The 27,957-nt window shown below is 40.6% G+C and overlaps 1 protein-coding gene across 4 annotated transcripts in view; it reads right to left on the bottom strand.

Annotated features, from left to right (window-relative positions):
- The window catches only part of SLC7A11 (solute carrier family 7 member 11), a 64,829-nt gene that overhangs the window by 25,547 nt on the left and 11,325 nt on the right, over positions 1–27,957 (bottom strand). For all 4 annotated transcript variants that reach the window (XM_064711546.1, XM_064711545.1, XM_064711547.1 and 1 more), the window contains 4 exons: positions 27,697–27,812; positions 19,154–19,279; positions 16,321–16,420; positions 13,369–13,413 (listed from right to left, as the gene is read on the bottom strand). In XM_064711546.1, the coding sequence (XP_064567616.1) occupies positions 13,369–13,413; positions 16,321–16,420; positions 19,154–19,279; positions 27,697–27,812 (387 nt within the window). The remainder of the gene's footprint in view (positions 1–13,368; positions 13,414–16,320; positions 16,421–19,153; positions 19,280–27,696; positions 27,813–27,957) is intronic.

Raw genomic sequence — 27,957 nt, 5'->3', positions numbered from 1 at the left:
CATTTGCTGTCACAAATACCAGGAAAAATGGCTGTGAGACCCCTTTTTCTATACCCAGGCTATAAACCAACACTGACTGTACCCATGAGAAAAGGCTGACCTGTAATTTCATAAGGAATTTCAGGGTTTTGGCTGGGGTTTCCAGCAAGATTTCAGTGCCATTTGAAACACAGATTTAAATCTCAGACCAAAACATTAGGGCGAGTGCTGTGAGTCACCTCCACAAGAATTAATGCTGTTGGTAAACATAGAAATAAGAGCTCAAGCATCAGACAAAGCCAGATTCCAGTTTTAAAGTGGGAAGGAGAAAATCTGGGAGAGGTTTACCTACAACACAGAGCAGCACCCACACATGAAATTCTATAAAACACACTTGCTTTCACAAAGAGTGCAACACCCCTAGGACAGGAGATGTGAGGTGCAGCTTCAGTGACTGCTCTGAATCACCTCAGCTGGACTTGTCACCCTAGTGAATTTACTCATGTTTCTATCTACCCCTAATACACTATTGCCAATCACTTCACCGGTAATTTCAGCCAGGCCTTCTGTTTAGGAACCACCAAAAGAGAATGGAAATGTCTAATGGAACCTTCACTGTGGCCAAGAGAACAGCTGCTCAACCCTGAGAAACCCATCATCTCTCCAGTAAAATATACTCTGTTCTGCAGCAGAGCATCAGTCTTGCAAGGGATTTTTATTCCCACCATAGATATTTTGCTGAGCAACTCAGGTTCCCCATGAAGAGGAAACTGTCACCCTTCTCTACAGGTACTGCTATGTAACTCAGTGAAACAGAAATAGATGTTAGAACAGTTTTGCATGTGTTTCAGCTGGTGAAAATGAAGGAAAATCCAGGGCAATGGAAACTTCAAAGGTTACAATATTTTGTGTTACATTACCCTGCTGGTAAAGCAGATTACGATTTTTCCAGCTACCCAGCGAGACTGTGGATAAACATTTGTTTTACTTCCTTAGGAGAGCTGATTCATAGTAACCATGATTCACATAAACAAACAAAAGTGATTTTAAAAAAACAAAAAAAGTAAAACCAGCAACAGGAAAGCAAACAAACCTTACACTCAGCAGGTTATCACATTGGCAAACAAAATGAGCCACGAGAGCTAGAAAGGAGCAATGTGTTGTGCAGTGGCACGGCACCGTGCTCCACACACTGAATAGCCCCTGTGGGGACAGACAGATAGCCACTGTGGGGACAGACAGGGCCAGCACATGGGCTTGCCACATCCTCACACCTTGGAGACACCAAAGCTCCGTGAAACAGAGGGGCTGCAGGACCCTCTGCAGCACCCAGGACACACCTTCTCCACTCCGGAGCAGGAGGGAGGGCAGGAAGCTCCTCCACCCGAACTCCCTGGACTTTGCTTCCTCAGAAGAGGCGCCACAGGCTTGGCAGAGGAAAGCCTGTTTGAGGGCTTGTATCCTAAGTGTGCACCTCCATGTAGATGTTTGCCCCTCCTGTGTACACTGCAAGCAGAACCTCACCCATACCTTCCGCTGTCACCTATGAACTAACGAAAACAGGCACTTGTAAAAATCAAAAGATTGAAATCATGCAATAGTTTTGGTTGAAAGGGACCTTAAAGACCGTCTAGTTTCACCCTCTGCCATGGACAGGGACACTTTCCCCTTGACCAGTCTGCTCAATCACCATCCCTTCAGAAGAGATTAGTCCAGACCCCCTTTCTCCACTGGCCCTGGATAAAAAGAAGAGATAAGGACAGGCATCACAGCAGCCCAGGCATTCACATGTCCATTCATCTGGTGGGTTTGCAGGAACCTCTCCCACCCTCCCAGGATCCTGCCCCAATGATGCATTTTTAGAACTATCAAATAGTTCTAACAAATAATCTTCAAAAAGTTTTAGTTGTCTCCAGGACTCTGAAGGAATTTATCCAGTAATTTTCATTTCAAGTTGGTTCTTTTATCTTAAGCCACAGAGTCTACACAAACAGAAACAAACATATCAAAGCAATGGCTTCTGAAGTATTGCCTTAATGTAGATCTGCCTTAGAGGAGGAGGACAATCCCTCAGGCAGCACGCGCTCCCACCCTGCTTTACCCTACTCCCTTCCAAGAGCACACACAGAACAGAACCACTACTGCCCCTGCGTCCTGGCATACAGCAGTATGGTATTACACTCTCTGCCCTTGCAATTCATCTTTTTCCTTTCATCCTCCAACTATGCTTGCTGTATAGATTTGATTTTTCAGGTAGCTGACTACTGTCACAGGCATCTTTTATGAAAAATCCTTTCCGTAGGATTTTTCCTCCTGAGAAGCTGGGAGGCCTCAGGAACAAAATGCAAACATTGATTATCTGCTGCTGTGGAATGCAACAGGTGCATCTGTGATTGGCCCATGTTGGATGTTTGTAATTAATGGCCAATCACAGTCAGCTGACTCAGACTCTGTCGAGCCACAAGCCTTTGTTATCATTCTTTCTTTTTCGATTCTTAGCTAGCCTTCTGATGAAATCCTTTCTTCTATTCTTTTAGTATAGTTTTAATGTAATATATATCAAAAAATAATAAATCAAACCTTCTGAAACATGGAGTCAAATCCTCATCTCTTCCCTCAGCCTGTGACCCCTGTGAACACTGTCACAGACCACCTTCCTGATTTCTGACTAATGTCTTGGCAGTATCCTTATTACATTTTTGAGACATAAAAGGAGTTAGATTCAGATTCTCTATCAGACAATTAAGGGAAAAAGAGCAGAGGTAGCACTATTAATTTCAAATCACATATCCACAGATAAAACCCAGCACAGCAATACTTTATCTAACCATGCATCTACAGCACTCATTTTTATTCTGCCATTTTCCCACTCACTCTTCTCCAAAACCCATGCCAGGTGTGTGCTATAAGTTAACTTTGTATGAGATAATAATTCAGTTTATAAAAATCAAACAAATACATAGAAAAAGACAACTACTGTGTTTCTTTATTGTGCACAAACCTTTAGGTATGAAAACTGCATTGCCTCATCCTGAATATTTCCACGGCCTTCAGCTTGACTTTTATGTGAGTAGGAGTATTTTACACAAGGAATATAAATGTTAGAACAGGCAATTATACAAGTGACCTTGCCTTGCTTCATTCAATAGTGAATTATTAGTCTTCTCAACGGCAGTTTTATAAGACATCCTTATTGTCTTAATTAATGATCAAGGAACATCTTTGAAATCTTTACAGACACTATAGATTACATCACTCTCTTTTCTAATTTACTCATATTGACTGGCATATCAGTTTAAAGCCTGCCACAGGTAGCTCTTCACGGCAGTCAATTTCTAAACAGAACATCACTTTTCTTTTTTTTACATAAAACAGAAAGATAATAAAGAGGAAGTAGGAATTAGAAAGACCTGAAGACAGTTGAACCAATTCAAATGCTAAAGTGGGGTTTAGAAATCAGTTGCCAATGACAAAGATACAGCACCCCAGGGTCATTTCTCCCATGGTGTAGAATTTCACCACAGGACTCAACAGTGACATAAGCACCCCAAAAAAATGGGGTAGGGGGGAAAAAAGCAAATTACTGCACATGGGAAAAGGAAAAATAAATAACAATATCTGATAATATGTATTGAATGTGCGTCACGTACACATCCCCAAACATCATAGACTGTAACAGCATCCCTAACTAAATGCCTTAGGAAAACATGCAGCCTCTGGAAAGCAGCAGGCACACACAGTGGCTGCCCCTGCCTGTGTCAGAGGAAAGAAAGAGGAATAGTGCCCGATGAAATCTGCAGCCCTGTTGTTATCCCTGCTGCTGGAGCCTTTGCTCCCTGTGAGCACCCAGATGACAGGGGAATTCATGCAGTGAGTCATCTTCCCAGACCCTCTGCTGCCCGCTTCTCCTGCCCCGGTGAATTCAGAGCCGTGCTCAGACGCAGGGTGCATCTGTCAAAGACAGGGCTGGGGATTTGCCGTGTTTTCTGCATGCATCTGGGTCCCTCCAGACTCAGGCTGCACAGCACACTGTGCTCTCTATTCCCTCTCTCTTGTGACACAGCGCTGCTGTGAAGCAGGGCCTCATGCACCTGTGGGGCAGGGGACACTCAGGTGAGGCAGGAGGAATTTGCATTCAACAGCCAAGAGTAAGGAAAACAAGAACAGGAGGATTGAATCTGCATCCTCACTTAATTATATATGGTAGCTACTATGTTGAAAGTCTCAAAAATTACAGGGCCAAAAAAATGTCTTCACTACAAGACTACAGGATAACCCACATTATCAAATAAAAAAATCCAGTCCAATGTAATTGGACAAAAAAAGAAAGAAACGAATTATTTGGACCTTAGTTTGGGTTACCATCCAATTCCATTCTGAATCTTTCCCCATTTTTACCTCAAGCTGGTAACACAGTTAAAATCACAGTTTTCCTTCTTATTCTGGTTGAAAATATTTTGTGAATTCAGTGACCCCCAACAAATCCTATCACAGACAGAACCCAATCAGGGCTCACAAGCAAGTTGCAACCCTTGAATCATTTGCATCTATCACATGAAACTCAATCACATTTTGTCAGCAGATCCAACAGATTGTCAAGATTAGGGCATTTATGGCACATCTCCTGAGGGGTGGGATGGAGAATAATCTTAGGTTACAATGTAAGATGTAAACAAAAGTATGTATTCTATGACTAACTGTTAAAACCAGGTGGGGCAGTGTTCTTTATCTCTTCCATGACTCATGCCTGATAACTCCAGGGGATATCTTCTGTTAATGGGCCATCAAGCTTCACTGAATGACTCTTAAATTACACCATCCCATTGTGAGAGGCTCCGCCCAAGGGGAGGAGCCAAGCATTCCTAACTGCATATAATCTGAGACTTGGAGCACCACAAACAGCCTTATCTATTGGATTCCCAGAGGGCAAGAGCTACATAAACACCATTGGACATTCAGAGGAAGACCAGGCCTTTCTACAGGATCCCTGCTCCAACAGAACCACACCTGGCACTGCAGGAGGGCTGCAGCCACCATTTAATGGGACTGCTGCCAACACCCTGACCCACAGGGTGTCAGGCTGTATCCTCACTCTGTCAGGTTAAGCCATTTTTTTTTTCATTTATTTTAATTTTCCTATTAAATTGTAGATCTGATGTGGAGTCTCTTACTGATTTGCTTTCAAACTAGTGCAAGAGTGAAGAAAGGAAATGTTGGAGCCAGAACGCAGGAGTATCCAAGGCGAGGTTGGAGGGGGCCCTGAGAAGCCTGGTCTAAAATCTCCCAAGCTAAGAGTGAAGAAGGAATATAAATAAAAGGCAAAGCAACTCAGGATAGCTGAGTCCTCCTCATAAGAGAATTTCCAACTTCCAGCAAGAGCACCATCCTCCAACTAAAAAGAATAAAATAAATTTATGAAGGGAGAAAAGTTTGTTCCCATACTGAGATGTCAGAAATCATGCATCCAAGACTGAAATACTTAGTTTCAGAAATGAGTTATTAGTAATTTCTAAAAGAAACAATAATTAATGAGCTGAAGATGTGAGTCATAGTAAGGAGCCAATAAGATTAGTGAGAAAGCAAAAGTAAAGGAAAGATCATTTTATTAAGAACAGCTGGTGAGTCAGCTCCCCTGAGAGCAAGTAATTGTCTATTTGTCCCTCTCAAACACACACAAATACTACTGAATCACATTCTTAATTAAATGTTTTTCATACATTTTACAAATAGCAAAACCCATGCTTGGTTTCCTGAAAGTAGATTTGAGCTAGTAAATTAATTTGTTTTCTTTATTTGGCAGATTCAGCTCCCCATTAAAGGATTTTCTAGATCTGAAAACACAATTTTATCACTTACAGAGGGCAAAAATAAACTGCAGAAATTGTTGTTGAATTCACCAGGTTCAGACACCTCATCTGAGGTGCCTCCCAGATAACTGAAAGAATTTAAACAGACTGCAATGCTGTTAGATATAGTCAAATTTAGAAAGTATAAAACTTCTATTAAAGAGACATAAAAATAGCTGGGGGGAGGCTAATTAGGACATCCTCATTCTATGATGAAGAATGAGTATTCAAGTGCAAAAAATCTACCAAGACATAAATAATATATAGAGGAAAAACTGCAAATGCTCGCTTAACAGACCTGGTTTTCCCTTTAAGGTAATCTGATGGATTCACATGAGCAAATGGGCTTTACAAAATACTGGAAAGATTAGCATTTGTCTCTTTTCATTATCTTCAGGTCAAATATCACAATGTAATCCTATAACTTCTGCACTGAATATTTGGCACTGTAGCTTGACATGAAGAAAATGAATTGGAGTCAAATGTATCTTTTAGGAATAAGCAGAATATAATGATACAAGAAAGATTTCAAGCTCCAAGCAGATAAACCTTTCAAGTGTCTAAGAGTAGTGATATTAATATTCCTCTTCAGAGTAAATCTTGTCATTAAATTATATAATAACAACCAAAAAATGTAAGAAGCAGAGAGGCAGAAATATCAAAGGTTTTCATCCTCTCAATTAACACTGAAAAGATTTTTTTTACTCTTTTGCTTACTGGGAGTCTGATCCCTAATCAGTGGTTAGATTGACAATGAGCAACAGTGCAATTCAAGTTTCTGACTGACTTTGGCAGGGGGCTGCGTTTTAATGAGAAGTGCCAAAAATCAGATGGCCCACAAATAACAGGGGAGCTGGAAGAGTTGTAGCATGTCAGCCACCATTCCCCTGCCATCCATCTGCATCTCTGTAATTCTCACACAGATTGAAGAACACACCCCTAATATTTTATTTCTCTCACTCAGTCCTCATAGATGCAAAGTTGACTCTATAATTAGAATGAATGGGCGGCACACATTAGCTAGACATGACATTCACATTATTTAAAAACAGTATAAAAATAGATTTTATCCAAAATTTTGATAGCCTGATTTTATAAAATGTCTGATGATATCAAGCTCGGGTGGCTTGCTATACAGCTACTGTTTCTTGGTATTTTGGAATAGAAGGAATAAATGAAGTGAGAAGAACATGGAAAAATCTAATAGACAAACTGACTGATCTCAGACACCAAGGTCATAGCAAAGCAATTCATTTCTTGGTTCTTCAACAGCACAAGACATGATTTATCAATCTGAGACTACACTTATAAACACTATACATCTCAATAATATGTTCTTTGCACTGTGTAATTTTTTAAACAATGATACATTGCCTGGGCTGGACCAAAGTTATTTTACAAACAAAAATGAAATATTTGCAAATGAAATGGTTCAATAAGGCAGGGGGGTGGGGGTGAAGGTGAAAGAGAGAAATGGAAAAAAAAAAAAAGATAAGAGATAGAGAGACAAAAGAAAGGATTATGCCAAATAGCAGCTGTGCTTAACTGCAACTGCAAAGTAATCTATGCTGTAAAATGTTTTCAGAATCCACATCCTTTGAAATTCTATTATTTTTGTCCACTAAATGAAAAATATTCCCTAAGTTCAACAACACCAACAAAAGCCTACACTGCCATATAAATAAAATTATTTAGTAAAACAAAAGCCATAAATTAACATCTCTCTCAAGCTGCCCACTTGATGGCAGACAGCCTTGAAGTCAGTAAGGAATTTGAGTCTAAGTTTCCCTCCCCTTAAAGTGAAACAATATTTTCTCTCTCTTCCAACACAAGCCTAATCTTCGCAACTTGAAGAATTCAGGCCAATTATCTACTCGTAGTGAGGATGGAGCACAATTTTGTTAAAGTGGGATTCACTTTGGCCAGCATCTGACACAACCTGGCTCTGACTTTGACAGGGCTCTGAAAGTGTTGCTGTGATGTGAAAACACTTCTGTGTTAATCTTCTCCTCTGGAGGCTGCCAAAATTCTTGATGAACTATAGCACTGATCCTGCAGTGCTCTGCCTAGGGAGGGAAGAGGGAAGTGCTCTTCAGGCATGAGCTGCTTTCAGGGTCTTGATTGAAAAAACTCAGCCTGTTTCTTGGGAATACATAGTGGGTGTGACGGTATTCACAGGGGTCTGAAGATGAGGGAAGAGATGAGGATCTGACTCCGTGTTTCAGAAGGCTTGATTTATTACTTTATGATATATATTACATTAAAACTATACTAAAAGAATAGAAGAAAGGATTTCATCAGAAGGCTAGCTAAGAATCGAAAAAGAAAGAATTATAACAAAGGCTTGTGACTCGACAGAGTCCGAGCCAGCTGGGCTGTGATTGGCCATTAATTACAAACATCCAACATGGGCCAATCACAGATGCACCTGTTGCATTCCACAGCAGCAGATAATCAATGTTTGCATTTTGTTCCTGAGGCCTCCCAGCTTCTCAGGAGGAAAAATCCTAAGGAAAGGATTTTCCATAAAAGATGTCTGTGACAAGTGGGTGCTCATGGATACGGATGAGATCAAAGACTATGTACAAGAAATTAGTCTGGAAGTTCATGCATGATTTCTACTCCTAAAAATTTCCTGCTCCAGAAAACATGGCTCCTGTCAATTTTCAGGTGACAAACTCCCTCAGAGACCTGGCTGTTCCTTCATTTACCTATTATTTAACAATAAGACCTCAGTTTGAGACTGATCCTTATAGTGTAAGAAATCAAAAAGATCAAAGCTGCAGGTGATGTGGCTGCACAAGTTTGTTTTGGTGAAGTTCTGCTTCAAGAATTATTTAGGTATTTTATTTGAAACAACAATTGCAATTGACCCAGCCTGTACATGCAAAGCATAATTTTCAAAAAAAGGAAAAGAAATTTGTTGTCACACTTTAATGTTGTTCCATATATTCTTGATACTAAAATTATTTCAGGCTATTTTTAAAAATTGTATATTAAGACTGCAACCCCAGCTCCTTCTAAAATAAACATTAACTTTGTGTTTCTTCGGGTGCTGCTAATAGCTGCATGAGAGAAGGAGAGAAGCATTTGAACAAAGAGGAATAAAGAAAGGAGTTCAGGCTTAAAAATGAGACATCAAAAAGGGGTTTAGTAAAAGACAGAAACAGCTACTTTTACATCTTATGATAATTGGGGTTATAATAATGTCCTTACACAAAAGAAGGAACAGGGGCGTTTCCAAAGTGAGAATTCAACACTACTTCCAAAACTCTGTTCAAAAAGTAACGACAATCACTTTGAGATCTTTTTTTAAGTGTTTCTGTTCTCCCTTCTGTACTGTAAAGGATGCTTGATCCCCTTCCTCCTGCTTTGCTCATTCCCTCTGTTTCTGCTCTCCCTCTCTAGGGTTTTGTATTGCCTCACCACCCCAGTGTCTCAGACCCAGAGTATTTATCCTACTTACAGACCTAAGTGTGGAATTTATTGCACCTGGGCAGGCAGCTGCACCTCTGCAGATTCCCACAGCCTCCAAAGCCCTTCCTGCCTCTACAAACAGCTGCTTGGAGCACAGAGGGGACTGGCCAAGAGCACAAGCATCCCCCTTTCCCTGCCTCTCTCCTGTATTCCCAACAACACATGCCATATTCCAAAGGGTCTCCCTGGTGCCATATACCACAGAAAGAAATGCAATCCCTATCTGGGAAACTTAAAGTCTAATAGCAGATGCTTCCACCTTCCAACACATCTCAGGATATATTCTAGGGCCCACCACCAAAGAATGTTTTGGGTTGGAAGGGACCGTAAAGATCATCTTGTTCCAGTCTTGTTGCCATAGGTGGGGACACTTTCCATTGGGCTAGGCTGCTCAAAGCCTCATCCCCACTCTGTGCCAGAGCATTCCTGCCGTCCCTCTGCTGTAAACCTGGCACGTCCCCTTGGTGCATTCACTGGGGGTTTGCAGCCTGCTGGTTCACATGGGCATGGAGCTGATCATTCACCTCAGCTGCTTCCAAAGCTGTTGCACATCTGGAAATGCACAACTGTGACTGATTCTCAGGCAAACATTTACTTTGACAGCTGCAGGGCAGAAGACCTCACTGTGCTCACCTCCTTTGCTGTAAGTAATTTGCATCCATCCTAACCATTGGAAAACATTACAAATTGCACATCTGGATGTGTTACAAGCTCTAAGTGGTCCAAGCCTGTACTTTCCTCTTCCTTTCTAAAATCAGCAGCATCATACCAACAGAAGTACCATACAGTAGAATCACAGAATAGTTTGGGTTGGGAGGGACCTTGAAGTTGTAGCTCCAAGCCCCCTGCCCATGGGCAGGGATACCTTCCCCTAGACCAGGTTGCTCAGTGCAACCTTTAACATAATGCTCACAGGAAGAGCGAAAGACAGCATTTTAGGTTAAAAAAAAAAAAAAAAGAAAAGGCAGTTAGTCTTAATAAATGCCTACAACATCAGAATAATCTGTGGCTCATCTAACATTTGCATTGGGTTTAGTGGGAGCTGAGACAGTTGCTACTGAGATTAATCCACACTATTCTCTTGCCCTGTAGCTTTGGGAACCATGGTGGAACAGCCCTTGGTTCAGGACATCTTTCCAACAGACCCATTCACAGGTGACAATCAAATAAAAAATATGTTCCAAATGTTTCATTGAATTGCTTATTTCAGCTCAAGGGAGTCCAGAATCCCCACTTACAGGTGGTACAGAGATCTCTGTCACCACAGACAGTAACAATCCATTTGCCCCACCATCACCTGCCACTTATTTAGCAATTTTTAATATCCCACTCTCTTCTAGTCTATATTATACCTTAGCATGGAAATTGTAAAAACTGGGCATCCATTCATCCTCTCAAAGTGCAGCCTCAAGAGGAAGAGTGATGAAGGGAAGTTTCAAGAGCCTTGTGATAACATTGCACATGTAATATTGAGGTTTTTTTTTTTCCAGTGCCATCCTGGAATACACTAAATCAGCCACGTTACATGGTTTACCCTCCAGTCCTACATCCTCACTAGCAGCACACATAACTTCAGCAGATCTCCAAAGATAACCTGGAGTACAGAGAAGTTCTCCTGAGATGGGAAAAGACAGTCTTCTTCCCTCACATCCTAGCTGCAATGGAAAAACATCATCAGAATTGAACCAGCACAATTTCTCTTAGCAGAGATATATCATGCTTCAAGGGGTGCTTAGCTTTTAAAAGAGACAGGAGCTATCCTTTTCTGTCCTATGCAGCAGAGTGCAAAATGTTTTAAAATAGACACTCCTGTGACTTCAGTCACAAAACACTCAACAGATGTAAAGATAGCTATAATGAAAATTACCAAGAATTCCAGTTAAAAGAACCGCAGACACAGAAGTTGTTTGAAAAGTCACAAAGGGTGTAGACATCTGCACCTTTTAGAAGATCACTCGGTATTGGTGGTAACCGCATTATAATTTACAAATTTTATTGCTTCTACCTGAATTTAATCATACCACCAAGACTCTGGCTCCTAACCTATCTCCCCAGAATTTCCTGAAGAGCTAGATGTCTTGGACCAGAATCCCTTCACAGCAACATTTAGTTTCACATTTAAAATCAGTCTGTGACACAACAATTTTTCAAAAGTAAAAAAAAAAAATCTGTAGGTTGTCTTTTGGTTTTAGTGTCTGTCTTTCGTGATTTTATAAAGAGAACAGATCCTTGGTAGTTAAACCCTAGATCATCCAGCTTGAGTTCATGTGTGTCCCAAGCCTGGGAATCTTTAGCCAGCTGCTCTTTTTGACGGTGTTCACAGGGATCTCAGGTTAAGGGAAGAGGTGAGGATCTGACTCCATGTTTCAGAAGGCTTGATTTATTATTTTATGATATATATTACATTAAAACTATACTAAAAGAATAGAAAAAAGGATTTCCTCAGAAGGCTGGCTAAGAATAGAATAGCAAAGAATGATAACAAAGGTTTGTGGCTCAGCTCTCTGTCCGAGCCAGCTCACTGTGATTGGCCATTAATTACAAACAACCAACATGGGCCAATCACAGATGCAACTGTTGCATTCCGCAGCAGCAGATAATCAATGTTTGCATTTTGTTCCTGAGGCCTCCCAGCTTCTCAGGAGGAAAAATCCTAAGGAAAGGATTTTTCATAAAAGATGTCTGCAACTGCTTTCCACTGATACAAATGCCTTAAAAGCACAGAAGCCTTCAGGTTTGAAAAGAACTCTAAGACCACTGAGTCTAACCATGAAACCAGCACTGCCAAGTCCATCACTAAACCATGTCCCCAAGTGCCACATCTACACATTTTAAATACATCCAGAGTCATGTTTACTAAACCACAGCTCCTAAAATGGCATCTTATCAGAACTGAAGATTACTAGTGAAAAACTCATTTGTACATAGATATCTGTCATAATGATTATTCACAAATATTAATGCAGTATTTTCTATGTGGTCTCAGATTCCGGTCACACAATTCTCACTCTACATATCTAGATCACATCAAAGAGTGTGCTAAAACACAACACATCCCAAAGTCACTGAAACAATAGAAATCTGCCAGTGTTTCTACCAGCCTCATGTTTTATCATCCATTTTCTTATAATTTCAGGCCTCTGAAATAGCATCAGATTTGGTTCAGACTTTGAAGAAACCAACAAAACTCTTCTGGATGCTCCCAGTCAATGGCTTGGGGTTTTCTTTCCCTATATGTCTCAGATTCATATTATCTGAGTGCACAGTGCTGAGGGTCCTTTTAAAACAATAAGCAATTTGGTACCCAGCCAGCTATCTTATTTTAAAAATCTAAGAAAATTTAGCCATTAATTTCTTTGTCAAGTAAATAGCTTCTTTTCCTCAAAGAAAGAAAATTGATCTGGAAAGGCACATTTTCTTTAACTTTTAGAAAAAGTTAGTAGCCTTTTATTACTGGCCCCATGTACCAAAACACATCTACCCAAATAGATGGGACAAATCAAACTCTCCCTAACAAGACAACTTTCCATGTTTTACAGGCAGGTGATGTGGGAGTATTCAGCTCTGACTGGAAACCGGCTCCAACCCATATCCCCTGTTCAGTTTAATTAGATTGGATGCTTTGTGGCATGTATTGAAGATCCTGCATTTCTGAGACATCTAGAGCAAGTAGAACTAAGTATTTCATTAATATTTAAACACAGCAAAACTGACAAATATTGCAGCACATAAGTTTCTTGGGCAAGATTTCCCTGACAGGATATCAGTAGCTTCCACTGAAAGGAGCCGCTGATAGTTACTTGTATCCTGAGGGGGAGAACCAGAGCCCTAGAGACAGATCCACTTAATCCTGGAATACACTAAACCAGCCACTCTTTCAGTGCAGATAAAAGCAGAATACATAATAAGGTCACAACAGACCAAAAATAGCAAATTTTCAAGCAGTTGCAATTCTAATAGATACCAAATCTGCTGGAAGGCAAGCAGCTTGACCAGCATACAGAACTTTGAAGATCACTACTTTAACAACATTTCTCAAAAGTCAAGCAAAACATTAAGTACGTACTTTTCAGGGTTTTCCACTTCTTCGGTGACAAAATTGAGGTAAAACCTAGAAAATAGTTATAAAATGTATGATAAGATTTATTCCTATATTTTTATTCTGAATTTCTCTCACTAAGAATCAAGAAGATGATTTTAGTTAAGCACTGCTGTTAATTGCAGTAGGCTTTGCAGGCCCATGTTTGGATTAAGGAGAGAGGGATATTTTACCTTCCCTTATCCTCACACTCAGGAAGGGAATTCTCAGAAAAGACAGCAAAGCAGGAGAAGAAAAAGACAGTGACTATGTACAGTCAGTGTGTAATTAATTTTTTTCCCCCTGAGCATACTACACAGTTAATGGTTTACCCTAATTCCATACATACGCACACACATGCACACTTCAAGCTTTATATTCCATTTGTGCTTGCTGCCTTTTATCCAGTACAGGCTGCACTCTGATCACATTCCAGCAGCATTCAAGGGAGAGCTCTGTATGGGAATTCATAGGAGCTGCTCACCAGGCACAGCCCTGCATGCAAAGCAACCACAAGCCTCAAGGCCACTGAACCCTCTGTTCTACATTAATTAGCACTCAGTCTGTGCCTGCCTGGAACACAATTGTGCCTGGCTCAGAGACAGGCCCAAAGTCAGATCTTGTCTAATCAAACAGAGCAGTCAGTACAGCACCTATGCTGTTCTTCTGATCTTGTGCAGAAAGACAAATGGCACCTGAGCCAGCGCTGCTGCTGTGAATAAACCACTGGTGACCAAGCTGGCAGGAAGTCTGGGAGATTTGCCCCATCACAAGTCTTGGAGCAGAACAAGTTAACATGGCTTTTTAAAAATAGTGATTTTGTGACTGAGCAAGAAATTCTTTGTCACTTTGTGCAAAAACATCAGTACTTGTTTTTAAACTTTCTAGCGCATAGAGCACAGAAGAAGATTTAGGCTAGATATATGGAGGAAAGTCTTTCCAGTGAGGGTGCTGGAGCACTGGCACTGGTTGCCCAAGGAAGCTGTGGATGCCCCATTCCTGGAAGTGTTCAAGGTCAGGTTGCATGGGGCTTTTAGCACTCTGGTCTGGTGGGAAGTATCCCTATCCTTGGCAGGGGGATTGGAACAAAATTATCTTCAAGATCCCTTTCAACCCAAACCATTCTGTGATAGCCCAGCATCAGTCCTTTTATTGGTGCAAAGGCATGTTTCCTCGCATTCTGGAGGAAAGATACTGCTTTTCTTTTCTTCAAAGCTGTATCTTTAAAAGTTAACAGTTAAAATTTAGCAGTCTTGTGAGCTATGCATAAAATTCTGCCTGCATCCCAGGACACATCACCAACACTTTCAACACTCCTTCATATTCAGCTAATTGCATTGATTTAGCCCCATGAAACTGATAGTGCAAGGATATTGCCACTCCACTTAATGGTCTGCTCCTCGTGATGAGGTGATGAATTTTAGTTGATAACAAAGGAAAATAGACAGCAGGGAAGAACAACTGGCCAAATTAGGTCTTTTTCCTGCTAATTTCTTTTATAAGTAGCAAATAAGGACCTTGAAATAAAAGTCAGAAGATGTAAAGGGAAAAAAAAGGTAATTTTTATTGCAAGGCTTTGAACAGTTATGTGAAAAATGGGAAAGAAGCAACAGAATAACAGTATTTTTGATTAGGCATTTTGCAGGAAAGAAATTCTGAATAATAATAACGAGTTTTTTAAATTGCTTTCATACAAAAACTTGGGTTAATATTTAAAAAGTGAGAAACCATCACATGCATGTATATGAGAGACAGAGTCAGTTATAGGAGAGAGGGGGAAAAAAGTAGAGATTCTCCACATAATCAATTCCATTTCTTTGAGACTTCAAAATGCCAGGCTCTTTTCTTACATGTCTATCTCAGATAAAGGCTTTGGACTCTCTTGGGTTTCTTCCCCTGCTGCCATTTAGTATATAAAGTTCTGTTCATACTTCAGTGTGCACATTTATAATGCTCCTGCAACTGGGGAGTTACAGATGGGCAGAGAACTCCAATGCCCGGCCCATTGTCCTTTCATATTAAATAAATAAACCCCTTATCTTGCAGCCCTCGCTTTTTTTTTGTGCAAGGTAAAGGACTTGGCTGCCTGTGAGGCTATGGGGAGCAAAGGGAAGGCCTGCAGACAAAGCTATCTCAAAATAAACCCACTCTGTGCACTGCAGTCTGCTTCCTTCCCCCCAGGCTGCTGCTGCTAAAGCCCTTTGGCACTGCACAATGCAGAGCCCCGAGGAGCATGAATAAATTGCAAAGGCAGATTCCAGAAGGGGCAGCACCTTTCAAACCAGCTGCTGTGTGCTTTGGAGGGAAAAGAGAGAAATGACTTGAAAGTTCTAAGCAGGATACCTGAAAGTAGATTCTTGTACCTTTGCTCACAGTCAATCGCACCTGACTTTTGTGGAAGCCAGCTGCACTTCTTTTAAGTATGGTCCAGATCTCTCAGACCAAGAAGTTTAAAAATCTAAAGATTTTTATTCTGTTTTGTGGCCCATACCAATCTCATTGTTTCTTACTTGTCAAATACTGCTCTTACAAAGCAAGGCTAAGGGCCATTTTGCAACAGAATCATAGATTTGTTTTTTATAAAATTACTGACTTCTTCAAAAAAATTAAAGCTTCATTTGTACTTTTATCCTTTTATTAAAATATTTAATGAAAAAATGAAGAATATTCCTTTCTTGTGGTTATTCTTGTGATTATTGTGGTGGTCAGTGCATGTTTATATATTATACACTGAAAAAGAAAAATCTTTCCCTTCCAGAGCTGCTTGCACAATCACCACTGAGCATATGGAAAAGTGATGACAACTACCCTAGCTGTATGATGTAGCTTGGCAAAAGATGTAGAATGTGCTACTCATTGCTTCATATAAATAAATAGCTTTGTTAAAGCACATTAGTGGGTTTTTTTCAGGACAAACACATATAAGTTTCATCCACTTACCAGCCTGAATAGGCATACATTCCTGAATAGAAAGCAAGTGGTAATCCCATAACACTGGCATCATTCCCTGCAAAGGCATTTTTAAAGTGCTGTGTTTCTCCTGCAAAATCAACAACAAAAATGTTGAAAAATGAGCTCTTTGGTCATAACCAGTTAAAAAAAAAATATATATAACACATCATGGAACATTTATTTAACATCATTTAATCACCCAACAGTTCACTGACATGAAGTTCTGCCCCTTGATCTTAAATTCTGAGCCAACTCTCACAGCCATAATCTGCCAGCAATTGTAAAAGTCTTTGTGGAATCTGTATTCATACAATAGGAGAATTTGACTTATTAGTTTATTTCAAAGCATGCTGAGCTTGATGACACTCACTGCTCTGTCATTCCCAGCACTGACTTACATCAACATGAAAGAGCAGAATGAGCTCAGTAGTTTTCAATGTGGAAAATTTCACTTGTTCAACATTTTAATCAGAAGGAACTTTGCTGGCGTTTCATTCAGAAGAAACATTTATAAGATAAATAAATCCAAAATCCTAGAAATTTCTACCATTGAAAAATGAGTTTAGTAACCCCCAACCATGATAATCAATACTGTATTAATATTACATTGAGTAAGAATTATCTATATATCTATAAATGCAAATGTGGAACACTTTTGTTATGCTCTCATTCATTTACAGAGCACTTTATGGTTTGTAAAATGTCCCTACCATATCCCAAATTTCCTGAGAAGCAATGATCCTCCACAAATATGGAGCAGGAAGAAACTTAATTAATTCAGATTTAAATTAGCAATGAGTCAAATCCTCTACCTTTGGTCTGGTTTTACTAAGCCCTCAGTCAAAATCCCTGTTGAAGCAGAGGCTTTTTGGTTAAGGGAGGAACTGTGGCCAGAAGAAGGTCCCAGTGGAGGACCAGGGACACTTAGCTGAGCTACATCAGGGCAACAACCCCCAAGGGTTGGAGCAGGTTTGACCTGCGCCAAAGGTCTAGAAAAAGTGGGGTGGATGGGAACAGAGAGAAATTTTACACATTTCATATGTCACATGCGAGACTGTCCTGAGTTGGCTGTATGGTGCTTTTATCCCAAATCGTCTTGTTCTGTTTATGCTGAATAGTAAGTTTTGCACCTTTAAGACTTATTGCAAAGAGTGAAGGGGGGAGAGAAGTGCAGGTTTTTTTCCTCCATACATTGCTCTCACTCCCCCACATTCCTTCTCCTGGACTGTTGCTGTCTGTGGACAGAGCTCTTCCTTTGCTTTTTAGTTAGTGTTAGCTAGCTGAGGCAAAGGAGTTCCCTGGACTGTGGGGTTTTTCCCCCTTTTCTTTGGAGCCGTTTAACCTGCTCTGGCCTGAACACCCAGGGGAGCACCGGCAGCTGCACCTGAGGCCCACCGGGCCGGGCCTGGCCTGCGACATTGCCAGCACTGAGGGACTGACCAGAGACTGAGTGAGCTCAGCTGCAACCTGGGGAGGGACTTTCTCAGTTTGTCATCGCTTTTGGAGTAGCAAGAAGTCTCATTGTTTGATATTGTTTTAGTTTTATTGTTTAATAAACAGGTTCTTTCCATCTTTCTCCAAAGAAGTATTTTTTCCTCCCAGACCAGTTGCGGGGAGGGGCCGATTAGATCTGCTTTTCCCACCAGAAGTTCTTTAAGAAATTCTTCCCCAAATTTGCTCTAAACCTATACAAATGCAGAGACGGCACGACATTGCAAGTGCCAGAAAGAAAGTGAAAAACAAGAAAACAAGAATAGTGAATCAGCAGAGTGTCACACAGGAAAACTTTTATTTCAGAGTCTATATTAACCACAGAGAGCCTCCTGTCCCTGAGAAACTGAGCTCACTGCACAGACTAACACTGCGCTCTTCACTTGGGTGGGGCATAGCCCAAAACTGTGACAGTTTTTGTTGGATAAAATCTGCCACCAACACACTCAAGAGGGCTCCTTGCTCTGCCCCTGTGCGCTGCATGGCTCTCTGTGGTTGTTGATGGAGGGTGACCCAGGGCTTGTCACCATCTCACACCTGCTGCTCAGAGGGCTGGGATGGGAAAGTCTCTACACGTAGCTGAGCACCTGTCAGTGAAAAGAGGGCCTTTACAAGGGCATGTAGTGACAGGACAAGAGGAAATAGCTATAAACTGACAGAGGGCAGGTTTAGATTACGTGTTAGGAAAAAATCTGCCCCGTGACAGTGATGAGGCACTGGAACAGATTGTCCAGAGAAGCAACCCAGGATGCTCTGAAAGTGTTCAAGGCTTTGGATGGGCCTTTGAAAAACATAGCCTGGTGGAAGACATCTCTGCCATGGCAGAGGGTTTGAACTAGATGATCTTTAAGGTCCCTTCCAACCCAAACCACCATGTGATTGTGTGGTTCGGTAAATGGAGAGCCCCCTCTGGCACCACACACACATGTACCATGACTAGGGACTAGCACAGCCAGAGCAGCCATCCTGCCTGGGCTAGGCATGTGCTCTGGGGAGATGCATGTGCATCTACCTGCCTTTAAATCCCACCCTGCCCCTTTCACAAAGTTCAGGCCAAAGACAGATTCCAGAGAAGAGCAGTCTATTTGCTCCTTGGAAAAGCAAGTCTGATTGGAATAGTCTCATTGGCATGCTGAAGGAAATACCATTTCATCCCAGTGTTAGTTCCACTTCTTATCAATGACATGACAGTACAGAGCCTCAGTTAAGCAAGCACAGACTAATTAAGAGATTTTGCTGCTATAAGCATTATGTGGTGGAGGCAGGTGGGGAAAGACTGCTGAGGGTAAAGATAAAAGCTCTTTAAAAGCATTTACTTTTCATTTCATACCTTTAATTAGCTGGATAACTCCAGGGACTATAATTATCAGAATTGCTACAAGCTTACAAAAGGTAAGGAACATCTGAATGCGGGCGCTCCAGCTGACACTTGTGCTATTCAGGACCATCACCAGCGCTGTGAGGGGGAAAAAGAAAAGTCAGAAAGAAATAATTGTCACAAAATTCTTTGCCAGCAGGGAGGTCACACAAATAACAGATCCTGATGCATTAAAGGAAATACACCCTGATAACCCTCTCCAGCTCTTGTCCTCCCTCTTCTCTGATCCCCCTTCGAGGTACTGCAACAAAGGCTTGAGCTGAGCCCCTGTGCCTCACCCACTGCACTGACCATCCTTCTGTCCCTTCTCTGCCTGACATCCTCCACACCAAACTGCAGCTTCATTGACCCAGAACTGTCAGCTGCTGGTAGGCAACAGGCTGCCAGGACACTTCTTCAGATGAAAGAAATTAATTGCCCAACTCTTGTCATTCAAGATTTCTTTGTCAGCGCTGCTTTCAGTAGAGATTTGTATTTTTCATAAACAATAACAATTAATAACCATATTGAACTTTCTCACCCTCATTTAGGCCACACATAAATTTGTAGCTGCTTTACCTCTGGTCTGCTTTTCCATGTTCTCCCCCCTTTTTGCTGTACCACCAGAGAAGCAGGAGGGTCAGAGTGTAAGTACTGTGCCCACCTTTGCTAGGAATCAGTGCAGAAACAGAGAGCTTTTACTTCTTGAAAACAAAGCCCAGGTCTGCAGCTCTCCAGCATGCAGAGAGATCAGTGAAAAGGATATTTACATCCTGCCTGGTCAGCTTGCATTTCCTGGGTCAGGTACAGCGTCCTCTAGCATTTCCTACAGCACTGACTGACAGGAGGAGGGCAGGTCTTGTCATTTTAGTGCCACTTATTCTAGATTACTTAAACAGAAGGAGTTTAGAGATTAAAAACAAAAATTTCCCTAAAGAATGGAAGATGGGAGCCATTTTACTAGATAAAAAATCTCTTTCCCCTGCTGCTCCAGGTAAACATGGTCAAGCATGTTCCTCTCTTTCTTGCCATCATGTGGAGCTAATGAAGTAGCTCCTCATCTCAATCCTCCTGTAACTCAAGCTCTCTCAAGAGCAGCAGTTTGTGTAAATCATCAGCCACATCACACATCTCAAGACACAAAAAGCACAATTTGCTAATTTGTAGGAGCTAGCACTGTAAATGTGGCATGGCACAGGCTTTCTGGAAAAAAACTCCACTGATTTATCTCAAGTCTTTTATTTTATACAGTTCCTCTTCACCAGCGAGGTTAAAAAATATTTTAAAATCTTCTCATTTCAACTGAAAGTAATTTGAATTTAATGGAAGCGGGGAAAAATTCCATGTAATCTGGATCCCAATGTATTTTTCATATATTTTTAATAAAAATTACAGGGGGGGGAAAAAAGCATTTCGCTAGAATTTTTATTTGGGAGATACAGTTCCACTCTCCAATGAGCAATTTACAAGTCAATATATACTCACAACACCACCTAACACAATTTTTTCACCAGAAAAGGATCTTGGAGATGAAAATCTTTACTCAGTTTTGTATCTCACCATATTTCAGAGCTGAAGTCTTCTGAAGTCACAAAAAAATTGCTTGGACTTTGCAACATTTCACTTGAGACCCAAACATGCAATGATGTTTCAAACACTTTTCTTTTTTTTTTTTTTATTTGCTTATTACTTCCTAATATATTATTACTTCCTATATTTTACAGGCAACAGAAAATCCCAGGGCCTGATTCATTACTCTGTTGTTCCAATATTACACTGACATATCTTGACTCATTTAAATTTTGAAAGATTCCTTTAGGTTGCTGACTAATATTAGCGCTCTTTGAGTTTCCCCTTCTTTCCGTGAGGCCTGATTACCAACAAGACTAACAACTGTTATTTAAGCAAAATATATTTAAAATATTCATTTGACCAAAAATGCTTAAGTTAGATAAATCTAGTGCCGTAGTCAAGCATTATCTTATTTTAATTTTCCTGGAAGACTCAGGATACAATACTTTCCTTCTGTAGAAAGTGAAACCCAGGCATGGACCAGAGCACAGGAAAATGCCAAGGAGGAGTTTTTGGTGTAAGAGAATCTGCAATTTGATACCCAGTTTACTCAGAGTTCAAGCTGACTGCAGCAATCAGTCTGTCAACCTCACACAGGTCAGAGTAGGTAACATGAGTGGGGAGATCTTCTCCAGGTTTTCTGATGCACTGTTTTTACCTTCCTGATACATATATGAGAAGGTTTCTGGATGGCATGGCCTCAAACACTTCGGGAATGAGTCAGCCACAACTTCTCTGGACAACCTGAGCCAGTGTCTTACCAGGGACATCAGAAAAATTTCTTCCATATATCTAATCTAAACCAGCCCTTTTCCAGCATGAAGCCATTTCCCCTCATCCTGTCGTCACGGTTTAAGCCCAAATGGAAATTAAACCTGGCAGCAGCTTGCTCAATTCCCCCCTTTCTCCCTGCATCCACCACTGGAATGTGGAGGAGAATCAAAATAAAACTGGTGGGTTGAGAAAAGAACAGTTTAATAATTGAAAACAAAGTAAAATACAGAATTGATACAAAGGATAATAATAATTATTAATAATTATTATTAATATTATTAATAATATCAACAATAATATTAACAATAGCAATAATAGTAATAGTAACAATAGTAATAATAGTAATAGTAATAATAGTAATAGTAATAATAATAATAGTAATAATAATGATAATGAAGAAAAGCAAGTGCTGCCCAATGCAATTTCTCACCACCCACTGAACAGAGCCAGAACCCCCATTCCCAAACCCAGATCAGATGCGTTTTCATTTAAATCCTCCCAGTTTATATATCAGGTGTGATGCTCTGTGGTGTGGAATATGCACTTGGTAATCACCTGTCCTGGCTATGCTCCCTCCCAGTTTCTTTTGTGAACCTCCTCACTGGCAGAACATGGAGGCAGGGAAAAATGTCCTTGACTATGGGTAAACTGGACTTAGCAAAAAACCAAAACATCACTGTGTTACCAACACCATTCTCACTCCAAATCCAAAACACAGCCCTGTAATAGCTACTGAGAAGAAATTAACACTAACCTGACTGAAACCAGGACACCTATCACTGTGTCCTTATTTGTAAATAAGTCCCTTGTAAAAAATCCCTTGATAAAAATGTCCTTTGGTAGTCCTTCACAAGAGTAAGTGCAGAGCTGAAGGACTGCAATAGTAGTAATTCAGGCTGCAGAGCTGAGACTTAAGTGCTTACAAATGCTTAGAAAATTTGAGGCCTTTTTTTTTTTAATTTTATTTTATTGCACTTTTTAGGCTGTAGGAGTTTACAGTCTTCTCTATCATATAATACTACATAATATAAATGCATTATTGTTTATTGTAGACTAATAATAATAATAGTAGCAGTATTTTTTAATAAAATATTCAGTGTTAAGGGTTCTGTGTGCATGACACTTTTCTAGAAATGTGGGACTTACACCAGTACCATGTGCCAGCACCACAGTACTGATTGTGTGAGCAACTGGGTAGTGAAAGGCAATGGGGAAGTGGAGTCATGAAGAAAGCTGCTAAAAAGCAAAAAAAGATGATAGCTGTGCGAGGGCTCAGGAAGGACATTGTATTCTGGGCCTATGGCCATTAGTCAACACCTCTCTTCAGAATAGGGCCTATTGGAGATATTTAGAGAAGCTGACTGCAGACACTTTGATAAGCGATCACAACAAATATCAGAAGGAGCAGTTTCTCAGAAAGGGGGAAGTGAAAGGAGAGCTCAGGTCTAACTTTTCTAACTAAAAGTCAGGCATTGAGTGTGGCTGCAATCTCAATGAAGAGACAGTTAGCTCCAGAGGATGAATAACAATACCTCTGCGAGATGCCTATCCCAGATGAGATAATTTACCTTCAGGAAGTTCCTCTTTCCTCTTTCCCCACTGTATGGGGAGCACATGAGATTACCTAAACTAAACACCTTGCTAAAATGAATCCTAACCAAGCGTAGTGTGGAGGGAGAACAAAATGGGGACATGAACAATCAAACACAATGGGAGCACCAAGCATGTTTTTTACAATCTCTTCCCTTCCACAGGCACAGCTATAGACAGATAACAAAATCTAACGGGAGAAGCAGCAGTGAGCATTACATCCTGCCCTACTTTTCAGAATATATGTACCATTGCCTCGACAGGAGACCAAGAAAATGCTCTCCCATAACTTGTCAGACTTTTAGGGTCAAGGCATTCAAAAAATGCCAAAAAATACCCTCAATTTGCAGACCCTAATGAGCCAATTAAAAGTCACAGGAAGCACAAGAGCACCTATCAGAGCATATCTGCAAGAGAATATCAGAGCAGATCCCTGCAAGCCAAGAGATATTTTAATGTAAACTGTTTGTCTGAAGACTGTCAGCAGTAGAGAGTGGCGTCTGCATCATCTGCCATGATGAGGGGAAAAAAGGCATCTAATTATAGACACGCCTAGACACCAATAAAACCTGGGACTGGAGCATTTGCCAGCAAGCACTGATAGACCTACAGCCAACCACAGTTTTCAAGCATAACTTTAGCTCTAACAGCCAAACTTTGGGGTATTTGAGTTTGCTAGCAGACTTCTCAAAAGAAAAAAAAATAAAAGAGGGGAAATTATATATTATTGCGGTGTAAAATGCCCAAAATACATGTATGAATTAGGGCAAGAACTCATGTGAGTTGGTAGAGTTAGTGAGTGGTTTTCAGTCTCACAGTTTTCAACAGCTGAAACCTGTTTATCTGCTTTCTGACATGGAGGCCATGTGAAAAGTTTGGAAAAGGCTCAGTTCCTATTCAGGCTACATATTGATAGAAGAGTTTGATACCTTTGCACAGTCCAATTTATCCCTTCCTGTTACCATTATATTTAAGTTTACCATTAGGAAAATAATTAATAGATACAAACAATGCAATGTATGAATATAGGGCCTTTTTTGCAATGATAGGCATGGTGACAGGATGTTGCTTCATGCCAAGAACCAGCAAATATGAAGCAGCTTATCAACTTTCACTTCAAGAGGTAAATGAGTTTTAAACTCTTTCTCCTAAAAAGACTACCTTCAGCATCAGAACAAAGGTTGACAACATCCCTTTGCTTTGTGTCCTGGAGCTATTTTGGCCTGCTGGAACAAAGCAGGGAGTTAGAAGGGCTAATCTCCTCCCTGCATTTTCTTCAGCTGTCCTTCCCTGTGCAGGAGCACATCCAGCTTCTCTCTCCTCTAGCTGGCCATTTATTTTCATAAAATTGTAGCAATTAGATCCTGTCTCTGGAAGAATTCAAGGCCAGGTTGGATGGGGCTTTGAGCAACCTGATCTAGTAGGAAATGTTCCTTCCCATGACAGGGTGATCTTAAGCATCCTTTCCAACCTAAACCATTCTGTGAGCCTATGAAATGTATAGTGTAATAAAAATCTTTGAGACATCTGCTCCTCTTTCACATACAGTTAATTAACCGAGTTGAGAAAAAGTTTATGGCAGACTGACAAATTGAGATCTGCATAATCCAGTATTTGATCTAGGTTTTTCTCCTTGTGAAGACTTGCTTAAGAAACACCAAGTGAATTTAAGTGATTTATAAGTTTGAAAAGAACAGGAAGGTTTTGCTCAGGGGTTCAGAAAGCTGTGGCATCTGAATAGAGACTCCACACAAGCATCCTTCTCTCTACAGAGACATTGAAATGTTTGGACGTTTTGGTTGGTTGGTCATGGTAAAAAGAGAAAAACCATAATAAAGACAACTAAAAATGAAAGCAGCATATTGTGGAACAGAAAATTTGTTTTTACAGATTGTTCAAGATTGCTCTGAACAGGTGATTTTGAAGGGAATTTTGTGCCCAGCATATGTCTTTTTCTAATAAATAATAAAGCCAGGACAAGGGATTTTTTAAATGTCACTGTGACCAGTAGTTGCATTTTAACTTTCATCTGATCTATATCTCCTTTGCACTGTCTTTCCTTTTTCACTGAACAGGCACAGAATGGCTCCAGCCCCTCTATAAGAAATATTTTTTGGCAGCTGGTAGAGAAGCAATAGTATTTGCTACTCCTCAGCATAATCCTGGTTGCATTCACCTCAGTCAACCCTTTAATAATAGGCTCCAAATGCATCAGTAGAGATACAGGTGGGCAGAAAAACAAAAAAGGAAAGAGAAAAGCTGTACTGTGACAAGGACCAAAAAAACTGGGTTACAATGCCAGTGAGGGTTTAAAAAACTCCCATGCTGGAGATTTTAAGGCCAGTTTTGACAAACATCTGTAAGAAATTGTTTAGAAATTGTGTTTGGGATCAGGGGATCACGTGAAGATTTTTCAAAATTTCTCCCTCTCCTTTCTAGTACAACGAGAAATGACAAGGTAAAACTTTCAGCCAAGGACAGAGTTCAGTGGTGCATCCCACTGCCTTTCCCCATGCAATAAAGACAAATACACAATCTCTGCTCTCTCATCAGGCAAGGAAGGAAAAGGGACCAGGCATGGATAAGAACAAGGCATGTCATTTCACCCTCTGATTAACTTAAAATTTGAAGGGGAAACAAACACTAATTTTTGATCCGTTATATTGGATTACAAGATCTCCAGAGCTCCAAAGCGTCTGTTCAGCTCAGCACCCTAATCTTACCTGTCACTCTGCCTACATGCCCAACACCAAACATTTGTAGCAATTACCACCACAGCATGATTCTTACCACACAAGGATAACATTCAGACACCCTGGGATCCTTGAGGTTAATTGCAGCACAAGTTCTAAGAACTACTACAAATGAAACTCCGCTGTAGAACATACTACAAATATTGAAGCCCCAGTCTGACACATCATTGTTTTTCTCAGCATCATCCCATTCACCACTACAAGTTTTCTACAAGAATTCCTTCTTTCAGAGAAATGCCAGCTCACCCTAACTGTGCTGTACAGACCCACTCTGAACAGAAGCATCTGACCTCCCCTGTCTCTTTAGGCTGTGATTATTTCAGCCTAACTCCACCTCCCCTGCAATGCTACTTATTTGTTCAATTATTTTGCCAAGCCCTGGCCTATCATACAGATTTCCACTTAAATTAAAAGTAATAAAAACATATTTCAATTTGTTCACCTATTGTGCTTGAATCACATGCAATTAACAAAATGCTTTGATGGAGTCCTCACTTAATATTCCTTTTGTCTCAGTGACCTTAATGTTACTGAACATCTGTTTCACTCCTATCTTGCACTGAAATGTTTTAGACAGATGTAGCTGAAAAAAGTCATTGACCTCAAAATTCAAACCCCTAATTCAATTATTCCTATGAAACCTATAGTTTGTGCATAATTAAGTTGGAAAGGAATGCAGTCACATACTGATTTTTTAACACTTTCAGCAGAAAGGAAATCCTACAGGCAGAGCTCCCACAAAAAGCCACAGTAACTTGGAGACTGGAAATTTAAATGTCAATTGAACTCCTTGCCCCCAAGAAAAAAAGTCATCTGAACCTATTATTGTGCAAAACTGAAGGGGTCTCCTTTGGGCCTTTGATCATTTTGCATGTCTTAATTCCTTTTTTCAGTCTTTTTGTTTCTGATATGCGCACTGAGCAAATTTAAAGGAACAACCTGTTACTAATTACTCAGGTCTACTCTGCACTCCCTCCCAGCACAGCTGAATTCCAATGTGTGCCCACAAGGAACATTCTCACCTGTGACCAGGCACACCTGGAAACAAGCCTCTAATGCTACAAGCTCCAGAGTCCCAGTCCCATCATTTTTTGTGCCCTCCCATTGCATGCATCCTCCACACCAGCCCAGGTACACTGTAAAGCCTCTGCTCTCAGGGTAGTGCCCCTCTTTCTGCTGCAAATATTGGCTTTCTGTGACCCTAAATGATCCCTTTTACACTAACTACAGAGTTAACAAGTGTAGGACAACAAGTCAGCAACAACCATGCACCAGGCCATATGTTCTGCTCCCAGAATTCAGTTCCTGCTTTCTGAACCACAAGTGCCTCAACAAGGATTATTGCCAGGATGGAAAGAGTGGGACTGGGGAAGATGACCTCATGTTGCTGTCTGCACTCAAGAGAACTACATTTCTTCATGACATCATATTTGGCATTCAGTTGCCTCCTAAAACCAAGGTAGAGCAAAGCGCTTAAAGAAGGTAATCATTCTTCCATATCTCTGGCACTGCCTCGCCATCTCTTAGGGACTGAAATTGCTTCTAAAAAAATAATGAAAATTTGGCCATAAATTCAAGTGGCAACAGAATCAGCCTTGATAATAGATTTTCCCAGCCATTGATAAAGTCTGCTGTTCTTTTTGCTCCCACGTTTGTTCACAAACACACACACCCAGGAAAAATGTCACACAGGTGCCCCTGGCATTGGACGCACAGTAATTAATGATTTACACCAAGCAACAACCTGCTCAGTGTGCTATATATACATATTTTTTTTAATTTATATAATCTTTACACCCTCCCCGAAACCTAAAATGGGACACTTACTGATGCCAACAGCTGTGATAAGTTTAATCGCAAGTTCTGGGATTTCACACTGCATAAAGAAAGGCTCCAAGATGTAGCGTCCAAATGCCAATGATATCACTGCTGTGGCAGCAGGGCTGGAGGGAAAGGAAAACAAAGTCACAAAATTAATCTGTGATAGTACATAGTTATTATTCTTACTGGATCATACAGTAACTTCACTATCAGAGAACTGTGAACCTTAATTTTGGTGCTTCCTTGTAGCTTTGCTGACATGCGCCA

The sequence above is a fragment of the Zonotrichia leucophrys genome, chromosome 4 (genome assembly GCF_028769735.1).
Source record: "Zonotrichia leucophrys gambelii isolate GWCS_2022_RI chromosome 4, RI_Zleu_2.0, whole genome shotgun sequence".
NCBI classification, from domain to species: domain Eukaryota; kingdom Metazoa; phylum Chordata; class Aves; order Passeriformes; family Passerellidae; genus Zonotrichia; species Zonotrichia leucophrys.
This window is presented reverse-complemented; position numbering and strand designations above follow the sequence as displayed.